Source organism: Tympanuchus pallidicinctus, unplaced genomic scaffold (genome assembly GCF_026119805.1).
Source record: "Tympanuchus pallidicinctus isolate F22 unplaced genomic scaffold, pur_lepc_1.0 scaffold1, whole genome shotgun sequence".
NCBI classification, from domain to species: domain Eukaryota; kingdom Metazoa; phylum Chordata; class Aves; order Galliformes; family Phasianidae; genus Tympanuchus; species Tympanuchus pallidicinctus.
In genome coordinates this window covers 78,816,096-78,833,731 of record NW_026294618.1, presented here as the reverse complement: position 1 = coordinate 78,833,731, position 17,636 = coordinate 78,816,096, and the positions used below count along the sequence as shown (strand labels likewise).

At 53.6% G+C, this 17,636-nt stretch overlaps 1 protein-coding gene across 1 annotated transcript; it reads left to right on the top strand.

The window, feature by feature from the left end:
- The first annotated feature begins 9,588 nt into the window (after nucleotides 1-9,588).
- DLK2 (delta like non-canonical Notch ligand 2) lies at nucleotides 9,589-17,279 on the top strand. The gene is made up of 6 exons (XM_052675588.1): nucleotides 9,589-9,699; nucleotides 11,643-11,744; nucleotides 12,790-12,853; nucleotides 13,738-13,868; nucleotides 14,348-14,492; nucleotides 14,951-17,279. Exons 2-6 carry the CDS (start codon nucleotides 11,672-11,674, stop codon nucleotides 15,726-15,728), a joined length of 1,191 nt encoding a protein of 396 aa, XP_052531548.1. The 5' UTR covers nucleotides 9,589-9,699; nucleotides 11,643-11,671; the 3' UTR covers nucleotides 15,729-17,279.
- Nucleotides 17,280-17,636: the final 357 nt, after the last annotated feature.

The following is a 17,636-nucleotide window of genomic DNA, read 5'->3' as shown; positions in this document are numbered from 1 at the left end:
CAGCGCGGTGCGTCATCGGGCAGCACGGGAGGGGCGGGGCCGCGCGTCTCCTCCGTCACCGCGGCAACGCGCCGCGCGAAAAACGGGCCGGCGGAGGAGAGGGGCGGGGGGCGATGGAAGAGCCCAAGTGCTGGAGGGGGGGAGAGTCATAGGGTCATTGGCTGGCTTAGGTTGGGGGACCATAAAGGTTATCTGGTTCAAAACCCAGCCGTGGGCGGGACTGCTGTCCACCAGCTCGGGCTGCCCGGGGCCCCATCCAACCTGGCCTTGAGCCTGCGGGGATGGGGCACCACAGTTTCTCTGGGGAGCTGGGCCAGCACCTCACCACCTTCTGAGTAAAGAATTTCTTCCTAACACCTAACCTAAATCTCCCCTCTTTTAGCTTAAAGCCATTCCCCATTGTCCTATCACTATCAGGCCATATGAAAAGCCAGTCCTTCTTCTGCTTGTACGCTCCCTTCAAGTACTGGAAGGTCACAGTGTGGTCTCTCTGGAGTCTTCCTCAGGGCTGAACAAGCCCTACTCAGTCAGCCTTTCTTCATAGAAGAGATGCTCCAGCTCTCCGATCATCCTCATGACCCTTCTCCGGACCCGCTCCAGCAGCAGCTCCACATCCTTGCTGTGCTGGGTGTTTCAGCCTGGACATAACACTCCAGATGTGGCCTCACAAGGGCAGAGTAGAGGGGCACAAATGCCCCTGAGGCCACAGCTCTCTGTGCTGCCAGCAAGGCCAGAGAGATTCCAAAGTTGAATGGAAAAACCTACCTACAAGTCCTGAGGACTTTTGCTGCCTCTTAGAGAAGAGGGGTGACAGTAAAAGTGGACAAGAACAGGTCAAACCTGGACACAGCTACGATCATGAACTTTGGTTTCTATTGGCAAACTCATCCACTTCATTTTTCTACACTTGAAGATTCAGCAAGTTAATACATTTTACATTTTAACCAAATTGGCCCTCCTGTTCCATTCTGAGCTCACACACGTCCTTTGCCCACTGCCCTCTAAGCCTGTCCTGCAGCCTTACCCTCTGTTCCCTCCCTGTCACTGTTTCTCTCACAAACATCTCCTGAGCTGATGTCCACGTGGTGGTTATATGAGCCAAGTCCAGTAGAAATGGGAACAGCTGAGAGAAGTCCTGATAGTATTTCAATGATATTCCCAAATGTATCACATGTACACAGCCTTCAAGTCTGCAATCAGGTAGTGAAAGGCTCAGAGTGCTGCAAGCCCTGCCCACATGGTGCCCTCTCTTACACAATAGAGGACAGGTGCTCAGCAGACCCTGCTTCATGACCTTGGGAATACTGTGCAAAACCGTCTGCTGTGCACCCAGCAAGTACCGCCTGCACTGTGCCACTCGTCAGCAGGGATATTTCAAGAAAGCCTTCAATCCTTGTGCCCCCATAAATTCTCCCAACCCTCCCTGTGCTGGAGTCAGATAACAAGCAGGAGGACAATGGCTCCAAGAATCTAGACTGCCCATCTGCTCCCCACTTCCAGATTCTTGCTTTTGCAGCGCCAGCTGATGAAATTTTCATAGCTGATGAGGTTTCCCATTTCCACAGGGCCTTGCTGCCTTGGAGGGCTCGCAGTTGTGGGCTGTTCAGGTTTCTGTGGGCGTGCACTGATGGCAGTGGTGATTAGAGTCCTTTCCTTTCTTAGAGTAGGATCACAGAATCATAGAGAACCTAAGACAGAGAGTCTATGAAGAGGACCTCCAATCTTTTTAGAAGTTTAGGTGAAATAAGCCCTACTGGATGGAGAGAACTGAACTTTCAGATGGCCTCTGAAAGCTTCTAATAAACTCAACTCTTTTCAAGATCAGATCCCAAGGTCAAGCAGCTAAAGGGAGACAAAAGCAGAACTCAGGATGCCTGAGACCAGTCACCTGCTCTGAGTATGAAGAAAACCCTGTGCCCAAATCCAGAAAGCCTTGACTGCCAATCCCCTTCCCTCTCTGCCTCCACACACTCCACACTGCCTTTTCATGTATCTGGATGGCTTGTGAGATGGACTCACCACTGCTCTGAGCCAAGAGAAGTGACACGATGCGGAAGCGTGACGTTGTGTTGTATCATATTCATTTATGTAACACTATTCATGCCGAAGTCTTGTTCTCTGCGAGAGCCAGTTGCTCACTAAAGCCTCTGAAGCTCAATTAACAAGCATCAGGTAATTTAACACTTGACTCCCAATAATCCCTTTATTTTAAGGGGCCTCTGGCGGATGCTGAAGCTCTCAGTAAACAGTCCTAGAAATACATTCGAGATTCTCTCAAATACCAGTTGAATTTATGACCCTTAATGATGAGCAGGGAGGAGTCTATTCAAAATACTTTCCAACTGGCAGCACTTTATATAGACCCCTGTAACTTTATAAAAGGAACCCCTGGAGGGGCAGGTGCCACCCTGCAGAGGGACAAATCCCTCTGAAGTGCCTATAGTGAAGAAGTAGACACCATAAATAATGACTCTCCACCAGAAGGCATGGCAATATTGGTCCCTCCAGGTTCTCTACCAACCCAGGTCAAGCTGGGAAAACAATGGACTGGGCCATCCTTTGGTGATCCCTGCCTGTGCGATGTGTGAAGTCCTATTTCTTCCTGCTTGGAGGAAATGAAAGGACCTCAGGATGCACTCACTTCTGTACAGCAAAGTATGACCAGCCTGGGATAGCCAAACACATCTGTGGATGCAGAATTGGATAGACAACCTCCCTGTCAGCGTGCCTGGACAATGTACCTACCAAAGAAACACAGCTCACCAGTAAACTAGCTGCTAGCAATACCTGAGTATAGAATTCAATCAGTTCTTCTACATAAGAGTGGGGCTAAATTTTAATGTGAATGTGTGACTCTCCAAAATCACCTGGAATTTGTTCACGGACAGACGATCATCAGCAACAACGGCTAAAGAACAGAATTGTGCTGACTCAACAAAACTGCTGTGTTTGTCTTATGGGGCTGCCTAAAGTCATCCACTGCAGATGGGATGTAATTGCATTGGGTGCAGTATTGTCAGAGAAGCAACACAATAACCTACTCTCAGGGTTTGAATCTCAAAACCTCTTACATTTCTCTCAAAGCATCTCTGGACACGTGGGATAAAGGATGAAGGCAGGGCTGAAGAACAACAGCAGCAAAGCACCCACATGGGACCCTGGCTCCTGATCAGCTCAGAGGCTTTGTAACATCATGAATTTTGAGCAGAGAGGGATGCACAGCTTACACTGGTATTATAAAGGGCCCTTTTCCCTAACCTGTACATGTGATGAATGTACTTCCCCATTACAACTGCTTCCTGTATATGTTTCATATATTTATATATACATTTAAATATATATATTTATAAATTATAATATATAAATGCATATATTTATACATTATAATATAAATATATATATATTATATTTATATATTATATTTATAGATGTGTTGAAAAATAAAACAAAAAATAATAAATAGATATCAGTGACCCCTACTGGCCATTTATAACTAGCCATTACAAAGCTCAGCTCGCTGTTGCTTCTTGTCCCCAGTGTCCCTTCCTGGGTGCAGTGACTGGGCTGTGGCAGCCCCCTGCTCCTTGGCCGACCGCTGGCTCTACCCTAGGTGCTCAGCCACCTAGCAGGGCCTGCTGCCCACTCTGTGCCCAGCACAGTGCCTCCAGCTCCCACCATGTGAGTCTTCAGGGCTGCTGTGTGGCCTCACCTCGCCTCACCCAGCCAATGCTTTCTGCAAAGCCTTTTTGCCTCAAGGGATGCCAGTGCCAGCACAGGTGTACCCTGCAGTGGAGACTGAAGAACTGCCATCTTTTCATGACAGAGAATTAGCCTGGTGAAGGGGCAGAAAGAAATGGTGCCCGTGCCCAAGGGGAAGAGCAGCAGCTTAAGTACAAGGGAAAACCCTATCCAGGAACGAAGTCTGAAGTAACGGTGTCAGCCTCAGATCCAGACTCTAGGGCTTCCGAATCCATTCCCCTTTGTTGAAACTTGTTTAGCTTGTCATGCTAATAAAGGGTTTGAAGTGAACTGAGCTAAAAGTATTGGGAGGGGAAGGGGGATGTCTCTTGGAGCAGAGCCTTCGTGGGGCAGCAGGTAGGGCTGAGGTGCAGGCCTAGGGCCTGACATGGCACGGGGCAGAGCACCCACCCGTACATGAGGGGACATGGTGCACACATCCACACCAGGGAGCTGGTGGTGGCACCTCCCTGGGGTGCACAGATGGGGGGAAGGATCCAGGCCCTCAGCCCTTGTTTGCCTCTGAGGGCACGGCAGGGACTTGCAGACTCTTCCAGGAAGAGGCACGTGGTTGTGTGCTGTCTCCTACGGAGCCTTTCTGCATGCCTGGCTTGCTTCTCCAGCTCAGAGGGACTTTTTTTTTTTTTTTTTTTTTTTTTTGTGTGTGTGTGTGTGTGTGTGAATTCTGCAGCGCTGCCTTCCCAATGCAGCTCTCGTTGTTTATAGGGACGGGTTCAGGCAGGCTGGGGAGGAATTACCTTTCCCTAGGACACGCTTGGTGCTTGGCTGAGCACACCACTTCCCTGCTCCACTAGAGATGTTGAAGGCCAAGGAGACAGTCAGTCTGCAATTAGCCTCCCCCTCCAACATTCATCCATGCCCCCCAGGGCTGGTAATTACGGACTCCCATCCTTTGCAGCCAGGGATCAAGTCTTTCGAAGCATGGGCTCTAGCTTTGTGAAATGACCTTGAAATTCACTGCAACGGACTCCTGACAGGTTTCTCTGCAAACACGGAGATAAGCCAACCTCTGCAAATGCCCAGGAGCAAGCTTGGAGATGAGCTGTGAGGAAGCTCCAAACATTCTCTTCAATAGACTCCCATTAAATGCTCGCGTGCTCCCAGTGAGATAGGGAGGTTTTATTGCTAGAGCTGCCAGCTGGAAGAGGACAGGACAGGGCACGGCTGGAGGTGGGCTTCAAGGCACCCTATGGTGCATGCCGGGAAGTGGAAGGCCTGGCAGACATCCTCTGACAGCTTCTCTTTAACACCTGATCTTTCCCAACCTCCCCTGGCAGCGGGAGGTTGCAGGGAGAAGGGGTGCACCTCCTGAGGGCTGTGCCCAGGGACAGCCATGGCAGTGGCTGTTGAATACATAAAGGGAAGCCAAAGATCACAGGGCAAAACAAGATCCTACACAGTGAACTTGTGGGGGCTTTCTGTAAGGGCACGGCTCAGTTTTTTGAGCTGCGGGGGCTAAAGGTGATACACTGTTTCTCCAGCCACTCTCCATGTATACCTGACTCCCTTCCTCTTCAAGTGCATTCAAAGTTAATTAGTCAAATATATGCATACATATATATTTTTTTCTGGTGGCTCTCTTCTGACTTCAAGAGAAATAATCAAGTTGTGCTCAAGGAATCTGTATCTCTCAACAATGTGTGCCTTTTCCAGCCCCACAGGGCCGTTTTGAGGCTGACACATGGCTCTGAGCAGTGGGAATCATCTCTCTGAAATACCTCATAGAGCTACTAAAGCAGCTGTCAAGTCCTTGGCCATGGTGATGGGAAAGGCTGGGCCACCGCTCTGTGGCTGCTCTCCAGTGGGTGCATGTGAGTGGTGCCTTCTCACACTCAGAACCCTTCCTCTCCCAGACACCCATCCTCCTGATTCAGGGGAAGGTAGAAGCCTTACTCCATAGCCTAGAACTCACCTTCAGCACCCTGGAGCAGGAGGGTTTATAGCTCTTTGGAGTTCATCACTCTTTATCCTTAATGTCTATATAAATGTCCAGTCATTTTTGTAAGCATACTGAACATCTCCTCCAGCAATGATTTCCCTGAATGAGTACCCTTTTTAGAATAAAGGGGATCCTTCCTATCATTAATTTTGATTGTATTATTTCTGATTTTGCTGAGTGTCCTCTCAGGCCACAAGGGATCCAAATGAAAAAGACCACCAAGACTCAGCAAAGTTCCCAGGGACTTCAGGGTCACAGGGAATGTGACACTGTGCTTGGGCAACATTCCTGAAGGCTTTGGGAAAACACAAAATAAATCCTGGGGTAGCCTACAGAGGCTGCCCTCACTGCAGCATTAACATGGAGGAGGGTGAATCCCAGAGCTCTCATGGGCTGACGCACCCCTTGCAAAGACACCAGGACCAAGGGAATTGAAGTTTTATCTTAGAATCATAGAACGGTTTGGGTTGGAAGGGACCTTAGAGCCCACCCAGCCCCGGCACCTGCTGTGGGCTGTCACCACCAATTCAGCTGCCCAGGGCCCCATCCAAGCTGGTCTGAGTGTCTCCAGGGATAGGACACCCGCGGTTTCTCTGGGGAGCCAGTGCCAGTGCCACTTCCCTTCCTGAAGCCATTTCTGATGGTCTCATCCTAGGAAGTTCTGAAGGGCTTTTGGAGCATTTATACCACAGCAAAACACAGGGCATTGTGGAACTTGATGGATTCACCAAAACTACACATCTCCCTGTTCTCCATCCTTCCCCAGATCCACCACCAGTCCCACTGTTGCTGTTGACCACAAGCGTTGCTGTGTTTCCTTCCATCCACCCTCTGCAGGGTGAGAGATTACTGAAATGGTGAAAATCACACAGGAAGAGCCAGGAGCTCCTGCACCCTCGACCTTCACCCTCTCCCTGCCCCTCTCTTGCCCACCCCCTCCACGTCCCTGCTGCAGGCACAAACACCTACTGCCCATGGAAGCTATTTCTAAGCAATCCCGGGCATCTGGAGAATGAGGCTCTGAACAAATATTGGAGTGTGCGCGTGCAGTGAGCACACACACACACACACACATCCACACAGAGATGGTGCTGCCGCAGAGTCAAATATAGACCTTGGGGAAGGGGGAACAATGGCTGGGGTTGGGTTACATGGCTGCGGGGCCAGCGAGCTGCTGATGTTTGTTGTGGGCTGGGGTGGGATGGGAGAAACAAGGGGGGTGGCATGGGGGAGAACATTTGTTTTTACCCAGAGACCCCGGGCCGGTGCTGCACAGCAAGTGTTTCAATACAGAGGAAAGGTTCGCCCTGAGCCGCGGGGGAGGATGCTGGTGTAAGCTGGCAGTTCAGAGGTGTTTGCGGCCATTCTCCAGCTGCTTGTGCTGCTCCTCTGTCTCCCTTAAGGGACTGCAGTGGGCAGGAAGCGGTGAGTTTTCCTGGGAGTCTGCAAAGAGAAGAGCTGCTTTCTCTTCTTGCTCTGGGGAAGGTTCCTAAGTGGAGGAGAAGAGAAAGTATCACCCACTGCTGAAGCCAAGCATCCTCACCCCTCATGTCCAGCTGTCTCCAAGGTGCAGGCTGCAGACACTGGAGGAAAAGCAAGCAGCCCCAGCTGGCTTTGACAGGTAACTTTTTCATCTCACTGGGAATGATGGTACAGGAGGGAGCCTGCAGCTGGCAGGCACAGGGGAGAGGCACAAAGGTGCTGTGGTGATGGGGGATTCCCAACCCCACTCTGGGTCTCTTCTCTGTGGGGTTTCCTTCATCGAAGGGAAGAGCACTGGAGGGATTCTTATGGCTAGGAAAAAATCCTTCCTAATTCTGACCCAGCAGCTGTTCCATGCGCGACGCCCCTAGGGATGGCATGGCAGGGATCAGAGCATATTAGAGCCAGGTCAAAGGCAAATGCAGGAATCCCCTCCTCAAATCTCATACCTTGGGTCTGCAAATAGAGTCACTTTGCTGGAGTCATCATGGGCAGCCTGGGGACAGCCAGAGCAAGGCTCGGAGTTTGCCAAAGGATCGGACAAGAGCCCTTCAGTGATGAGAAAGGAGCATGCTTGGGGTTTGTTGTGCCTGGTGTGTCTATCTGCTCCGTTCTGCACCCACTTTTCTATGCTCATCCCTCCCTGTCTGTGGTCCTCACACCAACAGGAATAAACCAAACCCCAGATTCTTTTTCCTCAGATGTGTTCACTTCACCCTCTGAATCCCTGCCATGGTTTCCCTTCTCCACTCCCCTGCCTGGCATGCAGATCTCCAGCAGCCGACTTCCCCTCCCTAGCCTTGGCCACAGATTTCACCTCGGAGATGACTGTTATGGGGAAGCCACGTGTGTGGCTCAGCTCACTGCAACCCAATCCCACCTCCCCCTCCCGCACAACTCCTGTTGTGGATACAGATGCTTCTGGGTACCAACACACAGCGTCGATCTGCAAGAGTTTTTTATAATGTTCATTCAATCAAGGTTTACCTGCATGCAGGTATGGCCTTGCAATGTGGTGCAGTGCCAGGGCAGATATCCACAGAAGAGAGTGAGAGCAGGATGGAAAACTGCAGGAAGCATCCTAGAGCTGATGCACCTCAGTCAGCATCCGAGCTGCAGGAGACTGGGACCTACCTGATCCTCAGGGCCCTTGGAGCAGTTCCATGGGGTGATCAAGACAGGGGAAGGCAGGCAAAGAGAAGCACAGTGTTTTTGCCTGACAGGAAAGCAGAAGGGAGGCAGAAAGGAGGCATGTGAGGTAGGAACCCATAGTATAGCTCCCTGGAGTCGTGCTGTCTGAGCAAGCCGAGGTCTGCAGGCAGATGAAGTGCAGAGCTGGACTTTGGTGGGGCTATGAGAGTCATAGGGTTGCAGGAGGTGACAAAGAGAGGGCAGGGATGTGGTGAGGAGGCAGGAACTGATAATACCCACATGAGTACCAGGAGCATTAGGTTATTCCTGCTTCCTGGAGGAAAATAGCAAACTCTGGGGCCAATGGAGTGTAGAAAAGGGGCGGATGATTTCTAATTAAGGATAGCTAGGCCTTGGAAGGTGGTGGAGTAATCTGGTCTTACAGAGTGGCAGAAAGGCCATTCAAGGTGAGGAGAAGCACAGGCAGCTGTTCCTCTTAAGGACTTGGCTGCCCAGCCCCTCACACAGGGCTGTCTCCATGTTGGAGCATCGGTCTCTATGTCTCACAAGCAGCAGCAGGAGAAGCACCAAGAACCACAGCTAGGTGGGATGGCTCCTTCCTGGCAGCTTGGCAGGGTGCCTTCTTACTGGTGTGGTTGCCTCACGTTGTTTCTCTAGTTTCGGACTTTAAATCGTGGGGCTTGAAAATGGAGGTGTGCTCAGTGCAGGGACCGGAGATAGCACAGAGGGTCTGGGGTGGCATTTTCACTTCTCTCAATATCTTGAAGCTTTGTGAAGCCTGGGGGAAATCTGGTGGGGTTTCCTGGTGCGTAGGCAGAGGTGCTGAGCGGGAGGTGACCAATACGGGAGCCCGGCATTGCGCGACTCCAGCTGCGAAGCCTCCGTGTACGGGGATGTCTGACCCTGCCTCCTGCTAAGGGGTTCCTCCGGGATCCGACTCCCAGCCCGGAGCTGCCACGGTTCGTGGGTCCGGGGGATCAGCCTGGCCCGCGCAGTGACCGTGGGTGGGTGGGAGTCCTGCGTGTGGCCGCCCCCGGAGGCAGCGGGAGCAGGGCAGGGGTGAGCGGGCAGGGCGGGTCGGGCCGAGCCGGCCCGGGGGGGCTGCCTGCGGTTTGGGGCTGCGGGAGGCGGGATGTCCCGGGGAGGGAGCGGGGATGTGCAGGCACACGCAGCCGCTGGCAGGCGGCCGGGGCGCACGGCGGCGGCGGCGGCGGCGGCGGGCGGAGCGGCACACGCGGCAGCTCCCTCCGCAGACCCGCGCCTCCCCAGCCCCGCCGCCGCCGCCGCCGCCGCCGCCGCCGCGCCGGGCATGGCCGCCCCTCGCCGCCGAGCCCCGCGATAGCCCCACGAGCCGCCGCGTCGCCGAGGTGAGCACACCGGGGAGGTGGGCTGGTCTCGCTGCGCGGCCCCCGCCGCCCGGGAAGGCGGCGGGGCCCGGGTGGTGCGAGGCCCCCCGGCCGGAGAGGGGGAGCAGCGGAGCGAGCGCTCCCCGCCCGGACCCTCCCGGGAGTGCGGGGGGGATCCGGAGGGGTCGTGAAACCGCGGGGTCTGAAGGGGCCGAGAGGGCTGAGCCGCTGCGGCGCGGCATCTCCCGGTGCATCCTGCCGTGCCTCGATAGCTCCGGGCCGGGGGACTGGGGAAATGCCCTCGTTTTGAGGTTGTCCCCGGTCGCCTCCGGCGGTTCCCGCTCACCCGCGAGAGGGTGTCTGTAATTGCCCCCGGGGGGGCCCTCATGCCCAGGGGCACTGGAGGGAATTAGGGAAGAGAGAGTGGGCGCGTCCTGTGCCCCAAGGCCAGGCCCGCTGACATCCACGTGGGCTCCGGTTGCCCCCGGGATGCGGCCACCGAAGGCAGCACCCGCAGGTCTGGAGCTCGAAGGGGCAGCAGTGGGGAGCCTCGCGCAGCGAGCTTTGCAATGACGCGTGGTGATCGTCTGTCGGGCTTTCAACAGCCCTAAGGGATGGGCTGCCAACTGCTCACCCGTCAGCCCTCAATTATTTTGTAAGTTTCCTAGGCATTGCTTCGCCCTCTCCTGAAATGCTGCAGCTGTCCATTACTGCCCAGCATTTCAGGGCAGGAAGCGCAGGACAGTCCTGAGAGCACGGTGACAAGGGGAGCACACAGAGGGAGGATGCTGTGATACCTGCTGGAATTTGGCTGGGACACTGTCTGAAAATGCTGCGTCCTATGTGGGTGATGGTTTGTTTGTGGCAAGATGCTCTTAACAGCATCACTGCTTTGGGCTCAGTGGGTGATTTTGTCTGGTCCACATGTGTCGAGCCATTAAAAGTGTCCCTAGCATCTTGTCCTGCAATGGATGTACGTGTGGAGGTGACTTCTCTCCAAATCTGGAAAGTCTTCCAAGTAGCTGCGGACCCAACGCAACCTTCTCTCACTTCACAGTGGGGCTGAGAGCAGCACGGCCTCTGCTCATCACACCCACGCAACTGGATGGAGCCTGCTCCATGCCACGCTCCTCACGGGATGGCTTAACCCCTCCCATCTCATTATAGTAATATCCTTATGATATCACCCTAGAATTTCCTGCCCTAAACAACCCCAGAAGGCTGGGAGGGATTGAAGTGTTTTTTGAAGTGTTTAATGCTACTTTACAAGGGCAGGAGGTGGTCAGAAAATCAGAGCTCACAGGTCTCTCTGTGGGGTGGCAGAAGGAAAGGGCTGCACCCAGCTAGTGAGCTGCTCGGGGCTTCAACCCTGGGGCCTATTGCTTCACCCCCTTCCTTACCAGTGCTATTTTCCCTGGTGCTACTTACTGCCCTCTCACCAGCAAATCCACCCCATTCCCTTCCCTTGTAATTGAGCCAGACGGAGCTTCGCATCTTACCCACCAGCTTAAGAGGTTTGCTTGCTGCAGGCAGTGAGTCTTTGAAAAGCAGCCCATGTGCTGTGAGCATAGGATAGATGCAGTGCAGGAACCTCACACCTTACTTAACACAGAGCTCAGGTCCCCTGATGCAGGGAGGGAAGGGGAAGGTCCCCTTGGCAGCGCTAGTGTTCATAGAGCCTTGAACAGAGCAGTGTAGCAGCCTCAGCTGCTGTGCACTCAGCACTGAGTGTATTTGTTTGGTCTCCCATATGCACGTGTCAGAAGGCTTTTAGGTTCTTAGTGCTCCAACGTTGCATTAGAGGAAGGAGTGTAGAAGGACAGATAGGCATGTGGTGAGAAGCCCATACAAAACCAGATGTTTCAGCTCAGAACTCCCAGGCAGTGGAGAGGAAGGGACACGTGAAGTGATGCTGCAGTGTGAGCCAGAGGCCTTTCCTCAGCCAGCTCTTTTTGCCTATGTAGGTGTTCATCTCGGTGGGGCCACACTGACCATGCTCAGGAGCTTCTGTCTCCAGCTCATGTCCTTGCTTTGGATCCTCTTAGCCCATCACCAGCTTGCCCAAGGTGAGTCTCTGGGTCCTGCTCTTCTCTGTCCACCTTTCTAAATCCATTCCTGGCATGGACAAAACTCCTCAGCTCATTGTGCAAAATAGAGCTGGCCTAACATGGAAAACCAGACAATGCTGCTTCATCATCCATCACGTGGGAGGCAACTAATGGTGACCATAAGGCCCTGTTGTGGTGGCAGCTGGGTGGCAGTGCATGAGCAGGCGGGAGGTCCCAGTGCCCCACATTTCACTGTGATGGGCCCTCTGGGAGAGGTAGGGTGAGAGGGGGAGAAGATCCTGACCCCAAATGGCTAATCCTGGATCCCGTGAGGCAAAATCCTGAAGATTATCTTGCCCTACCCCCGCTCCGGATAAGTGCTGAATTCCCAAAGCCATCTGCCAGGAGAGGTGCTCACAGGCAGGAGGGACAGTGATACCCAAGCCTGGACCGAGCAAATCCAGCACCACTGCCCTGGTTGGATTTGGAAGGCTCCTGCCTCACGGATGGAGGTTTGGGAGGCTCATGCCTCATGGATGAAGGAGCCTGATCAGGGTGGGCAGTCACAGGGCCTGGGTGCACATTGGGTTCCTGTAGAAAGCGCTGAGCAGGTGACGGGACAGAGGGGGAGGTTGGGATGAAAGCAGACAAGGAGCTGGAGAAAGCAGGCTGACATGGATCATGAGTGAGACGTGGCATGGCAAGGCCATGGCTCAGTTACAGCCTCTTTATGACGGCCTTTAAATAAATAAGCAGAACTGGATACCTGCTCCTCAAGGTGAAGGGGAGTGCTCGGGCCCTGGCTGCAGTCTGCTGCACGCAAACAGTTTTTCTCAGGAATGGGAACATCCCAGAGACACAAAGGACACGTTCTCACTACTTCTGCCTTTGGTGCCTTTGTGCCCTGTGTGTGCCTTGAGCCTTCCCGCCCCAGCGGTCCAGGTGCTGTAGCACAGGCCATAGGGTCCCATTTTTGAGTTACCTGCAAGCCAGCAGGGACAGAGCAGACCTGGGATCGCCCATGATCTCTGCTTAACCTCAGCCCCCTGTCCCTGCCTTGCAGGTGATGACTGCAGTGAGCACTGCAACCTGGCCCATGGCAGCTGCGACCAGGATGGGAAGTGCAGGTACGTTCACCTCCCTCGATGCGTTTATCTTTCCTCATCCACACCTCAGCTTTGGCAGCGCCCCACCGAAATTGCCCCAATGCCCAGGGACTTCTGCGATTGTAGTTTTTAGGCTTTCTCTTTTGGGAAAGGAAAGCTGCTCACACCTTCTCTTCTGCACCACAGCCTGTGATACCCAAGGGAAGGGGTGCTTGCTGCCCATGCTCAGGTTTATCCTGAGGTTTATCTTCATGCTGTTTTGTTTATAGCTTTTGCAGTATCTGGTGCCACCTCCGCTCAGCCCTGCTTCCATAGAGATGCCCTCTTTTCTTAGCACTTGCTGAGAGCTGATAGGATGAGGGAAGGCTACTGGGACACCATAGCTTTGCTTGTTGGTGGCTGTGGCCACCACACCGCTCCTCTGGGGCAGAAGACTCGTTGTATCCTGTAGGGCTCTGTTTTCCTACCATGCTGCACCCATAAGCCTATAGAGTCACAGAGTTGTAGAATATCCCAAGTTGGAAAGGACCCATAAGGATCACTGAGACCAACTCCTGGCTCCATCTAGGACCATTCGAAATTCAGGTCACTTCCAAGAGTGCCATGACCACTGCCCTGGGTAGCCTGTTCAAGGGCCCGACCACCCTCGGGTGATTAACGTTTTCCTAACACCCAACCTGACCCTCCCCTGTAGCTCAGTGCTTTCAACATGCTGGCCACGTCATGTGAGAACTTGCATAGTGACCACCCACTGCAGTACAGGACCTCTCGTCCCATCCCCTGAGGCTTCTGGTGTTATGGATGGGGCTTCTCTCTGCCTGTCTGGCTGTGTGGTGGGAGATACACAGGGCTTGTTCAGTAGGTGCAGAAAAGCTGGGTGTCACAACGCTGCCCTGTCCCCTCAGGTGCGACCCAGGCTGGGAGGGCGAGTACTGCGAGCAGTGTGTGCGCATGCCGGGCTGCCTCCACGGGACCTGCCACCAGCCCTGGCAGTGCATCTGTCACAGCGGCTGGGCCGGCAAGTTCTGCGACAAGGGTGAGTCCCTGGCTGTGCGGATGGCTGGCTCTGCAAGGGACAGTGGAGCATCATCCAATCTCATTCCCATGCTGTGCTTCAAGGGTGCCGTGGCTAAAGTCCTGCACTGATAGGAGGGATGGCACAGCCAGAAGCCATGTGTGGGATGCCAGCTTGGGCTGCTTTGGCTGTCCCCAGCTGCATGCTGGGAGCAGCATAGCACTGTTTCCAAGTGCTGTTATCTGGCCTGACAGTGCAGCTCCCCCACGCCACCACCATGGTGAGCTCCTGCTGGCTGGCACGCACAGCACTGGCACATCACGCAGGCCAACAAGGGGTCTTGCCACCTCCAGGCCTGGCTTGCTAGTGCCTGATGAAAGGAAGGAGGGAGAAGGTGTGGCCACTTTCCCATCCCCACTGGGTCTGGCAGAGTTTGGAAACTGAAGTGACTGCATTAACTCTCATTTCTCACTCACTCCACCTTTTCTTTCCCCCCTCAGACGTCCACATCTGCGAACATCAGTCCCCATGCCAGAATGGGGCTCAGTGCATCTATGACCGAGATGGGGATTACTCCTGTCTGTGTCCAGAGGGCTTCCATGGGAAGGACTGTGAGATGAAGGCAGGACCATGTGAGAAGGCAGGGTAAGGCACAGCACTGTGATGACAGACAGCACTAGTTGCAGCTCAGCTTGGCTCATTGTCTCTAGATTTCCATGCACTAATGGAGTTAAGCCAAAACCACCTTTGGCTTTAGTTTAACTTGGCAGTCCTGCTAGGGCTGTGATCTGAGCAGGTTCCCATCCCTTGTCAAAGTGGACGCAATGAGCTGACACCAGTTGTGCCTTAAGGAGAACCAGGAGGACCTGCATCTTCCTCAGATCCTTGGCTTGCGGCCTCTTCCAATTGAGCAGTTGCCCTGTGCCTTGGGGACATCCCAATCTTGTCACTATAGAGGCAGAAGCTTTACCGCATCCTCCTTTACCGCATCCATCCACCTGCCCTGTGGCTTGGCGGCCAGCTCCAGTAGTGAGTTTCCATCCCCATGGCAGGGGGAGTCGCTTGTTTTCCAGGGCCATGACCTCTCTCCTCTCTCCTTGCAGGTCTCCATGCAAGAATGGGGGGCAATGTCAAGATGAAAATGGCTTTGCCAGCAACTTCACCTGCCGGTGCCTCGCTGGCTTTGTGGGGGCTCTCTGTGAGCACGACGTGGATGACTGCCTGATGCGGCCCTGCGCCAACGGTGCCACCTGCCATGATGGCATCAACCGCTTCTCCTGCCAATGCCAGGTGGGCTTCGAGGGGCGTTTCTGCACCATCAACATCAACGACTGTGCCAGCCAGCCCTGCAAAAATGGGGCCAAGTGCTACGACCGCATCAATGACTATGACTGCTTGTGTCCGGACCGTTTCACTGGCAAAACCTGTGAGATCTCCATCCCTGAGCCCACCTGGGCTCCCCCCTACCATCCTTTGAACCACGAGAGCGGCTGGGCGATTAGGAGCACCACCAGCGAGATGCCTGAGGTGACACAGCCAGAGCCCATGAGGAGTGCAGTTACGGGGCGGCGTGTGGCCAACCACAGTGAGAAAGTGCCGGGAGGAGGGTTGTTAAAAATCTCTGTGAAAGAGGTGGTGACCCAAAGGGACTCAGGGCTGAGCGAAGCCCAGCTGGTGACAGTGCTGGTGTTTGGGGTGCTGACGGCAGTGCTGGTCCTCATCACTATCCTGCTCATCCTGAGGAACTGGCAGAGGGGCCGACAGCGGTCGAACTGGTGCCAAAGCCCTTCGCAGGCTGCCAGGAAGCTCCAAGATCAGGAGTGCCAGGTGGGCATGTTAAACTCGGTCCTGATCGAGCCCAGGAAAACAACAGAGCTCTGAGCACTCTGAGCCGGGCCCCTGCAGGTCATCATGCTGGCAGACCCCTCGAACTGCACCCCAGGCAGCTGTTCTGGTGCAAATTGGGCAGTAGGGAAAGGCTCCTCGGGCAGTGAGCACATCAACAAAACCCCATGGTGCTGAGCTCGGTGCAATGGGCCCAAGCCATCTCCACCGGCCAGCACCTGTGTGAGTGAAGGTAGGGCTGCATGGGGCCAGCCCTGCAAGGGAGCAGCATTGGTACCGCTCCAGTGTGAGCACTTGGGAATGGACTGGGACTGCTGGAGTGCTGTCTCACAAGTGTCTTCTGCTAGGTCTCTACAACTCATCTCTGTGACTGGAACAGGGTCTCCCAGCTCTTTCTGGAGGCTGTAGTTTCAGATGCCGTGTTCCAAGGGCACAAGCAGATGTGGCCTTGTGGCCACGCGAGCCAGTTTGGAAACACTGTAGAGACTGTTTAGGGTCTCCTGCCCTTTTTCTGCCCTATGTGATGCTCTTTCCTCTTACCATCAGACTTGGTATTACAGACATGTTCTGTACTTTTCTCCTGATGATCCGTGGTGTTTCCTCTCCCTACTTATGGAGCCGTCCTTTCTGGTATGGACACAGACAGCAAAGCTCCTTCCCCAACCCAACGTGCACTTCTGCTTTACTGTTTGCTGATGGGGAAGCACGTGGCCTCTTCCTTGTGGGGCATCCCGGGCCTGAGCTGGTCCTTCTCATGTCCTCACAGGTGAAACTGGAGCTGGCCAAGACTGGAGATGTGCTGCAACTGGCTCAGGAGCAATACAGGATCCAGATCCTCATTTCCCCTGCCAGTCCCTCCGAAGCACCCTGCTGGCATTAACCTCAAACCAGCCATTGCAGAGTTTGTTGATAGTAACCAAGCTAAACTCCCTGCAGCGGATGTGTGGACAGGATACGGAGCCAATGATGACTGTAGGAAGCAGATACAGCACTGCATTCTCCTTGCTAAAGCAGGGCTGAGAGGCACTTAGCCTTGGTACCAGCTCTGCTCTGCCTTTTCTGGTCTGGTGTACAGCAAGCAGGGCCTCCCTGCCACAGTCAGGATTTTCTATGCCTCCTCATAGGAATGAGGGGTCAAACAGTGGAAATCTTGAAAAATAAACAACAAAACAACCCCTACTACTGGCCTGTAGGGTCACAGAACAGGGTTTGAGGTCATGTAGAAAGAGAGTGGCCAGGGGATTAAGCACTCAGCCAGGAGAGAGACCTGGGAGAGGGGTCTGGGGCTTCATCAAAAAGATTATTTTTTTAATACATGAATGGATAATGTACCTTTATCAAATAAAACAATTACAAGCCCAGAAACTGTATTAGAGAATGATAAAATAATTTAAGTTGAAGCATTTCTGTACATCAACCTCCTGCTCTCAGCAGATTCAATTACATCACGTTGCTCAGCTACTTGTCCTGTCCAGTTGTGAGTATCTGTATTTTCATCACTGCCTTCAAAAGTGCAAAACCAGACTGTGGCACGTGGATTGTTCTACCCCATGTTCTGGCCCAAAGTCATCATAAACCTTTCGTTGCCTGGAAGCCCTTAACTTTGCTGCCCTGGCATTGTCCTGCTGGGAGAAGTTCAGAGATCTCAGGGCCTTCTTGATCTTAACATCTCAAAACATCAGAGGCTGCTTAGCTTGAGGCCAGCCTTACCTGTCACTGAGCAAAGAGAGACATAACTGCAGTGGGTAGAGACCTGCCTCAGGACAGGGTAATATCTGCAAGGCACTGACTCAGAGTGCTGGAGAGCAAGGAAAAGACAAGACTAAGTGCAAGGGCAAGATGAGAAGAGTAAGCTGATTCTCTAATTGAAAGAAGCCATATGTTTGTGCAGCTGGGAGCAGGGGAGGAGTCAAGGAAAAATGGTGTTGGAATAAACTAGCCTTA

What these genes read in the sequence shown, in the direction of transcription:
- DLK2 (XM_052675588.1), top strand. Translation starts at nt 11,672, where the DNA reads ATGCTCAGGAGCTTCTGTCTCCAGCTCATGTCCTTGCTTTGGATCCTC. An exon ending in GACCAGGATGGGAAGTGCAG is followed by an intron (nt 12,854 to 13,737) that starts GTACGTTCACCT and finishes CTGTCCCCTCAG; the next exon opens with GTGCGACCCAGGCTGGGAGG. An exon ending in CGGCAAGTTCTGCGACAAGG is followed by an intron (nt 13,869 to 14,347) that starts GTGAGTCCCTGG and finishes TTCCCCCCTCAG; the next exon opens with ACGTCCACATCTGCGAACAT.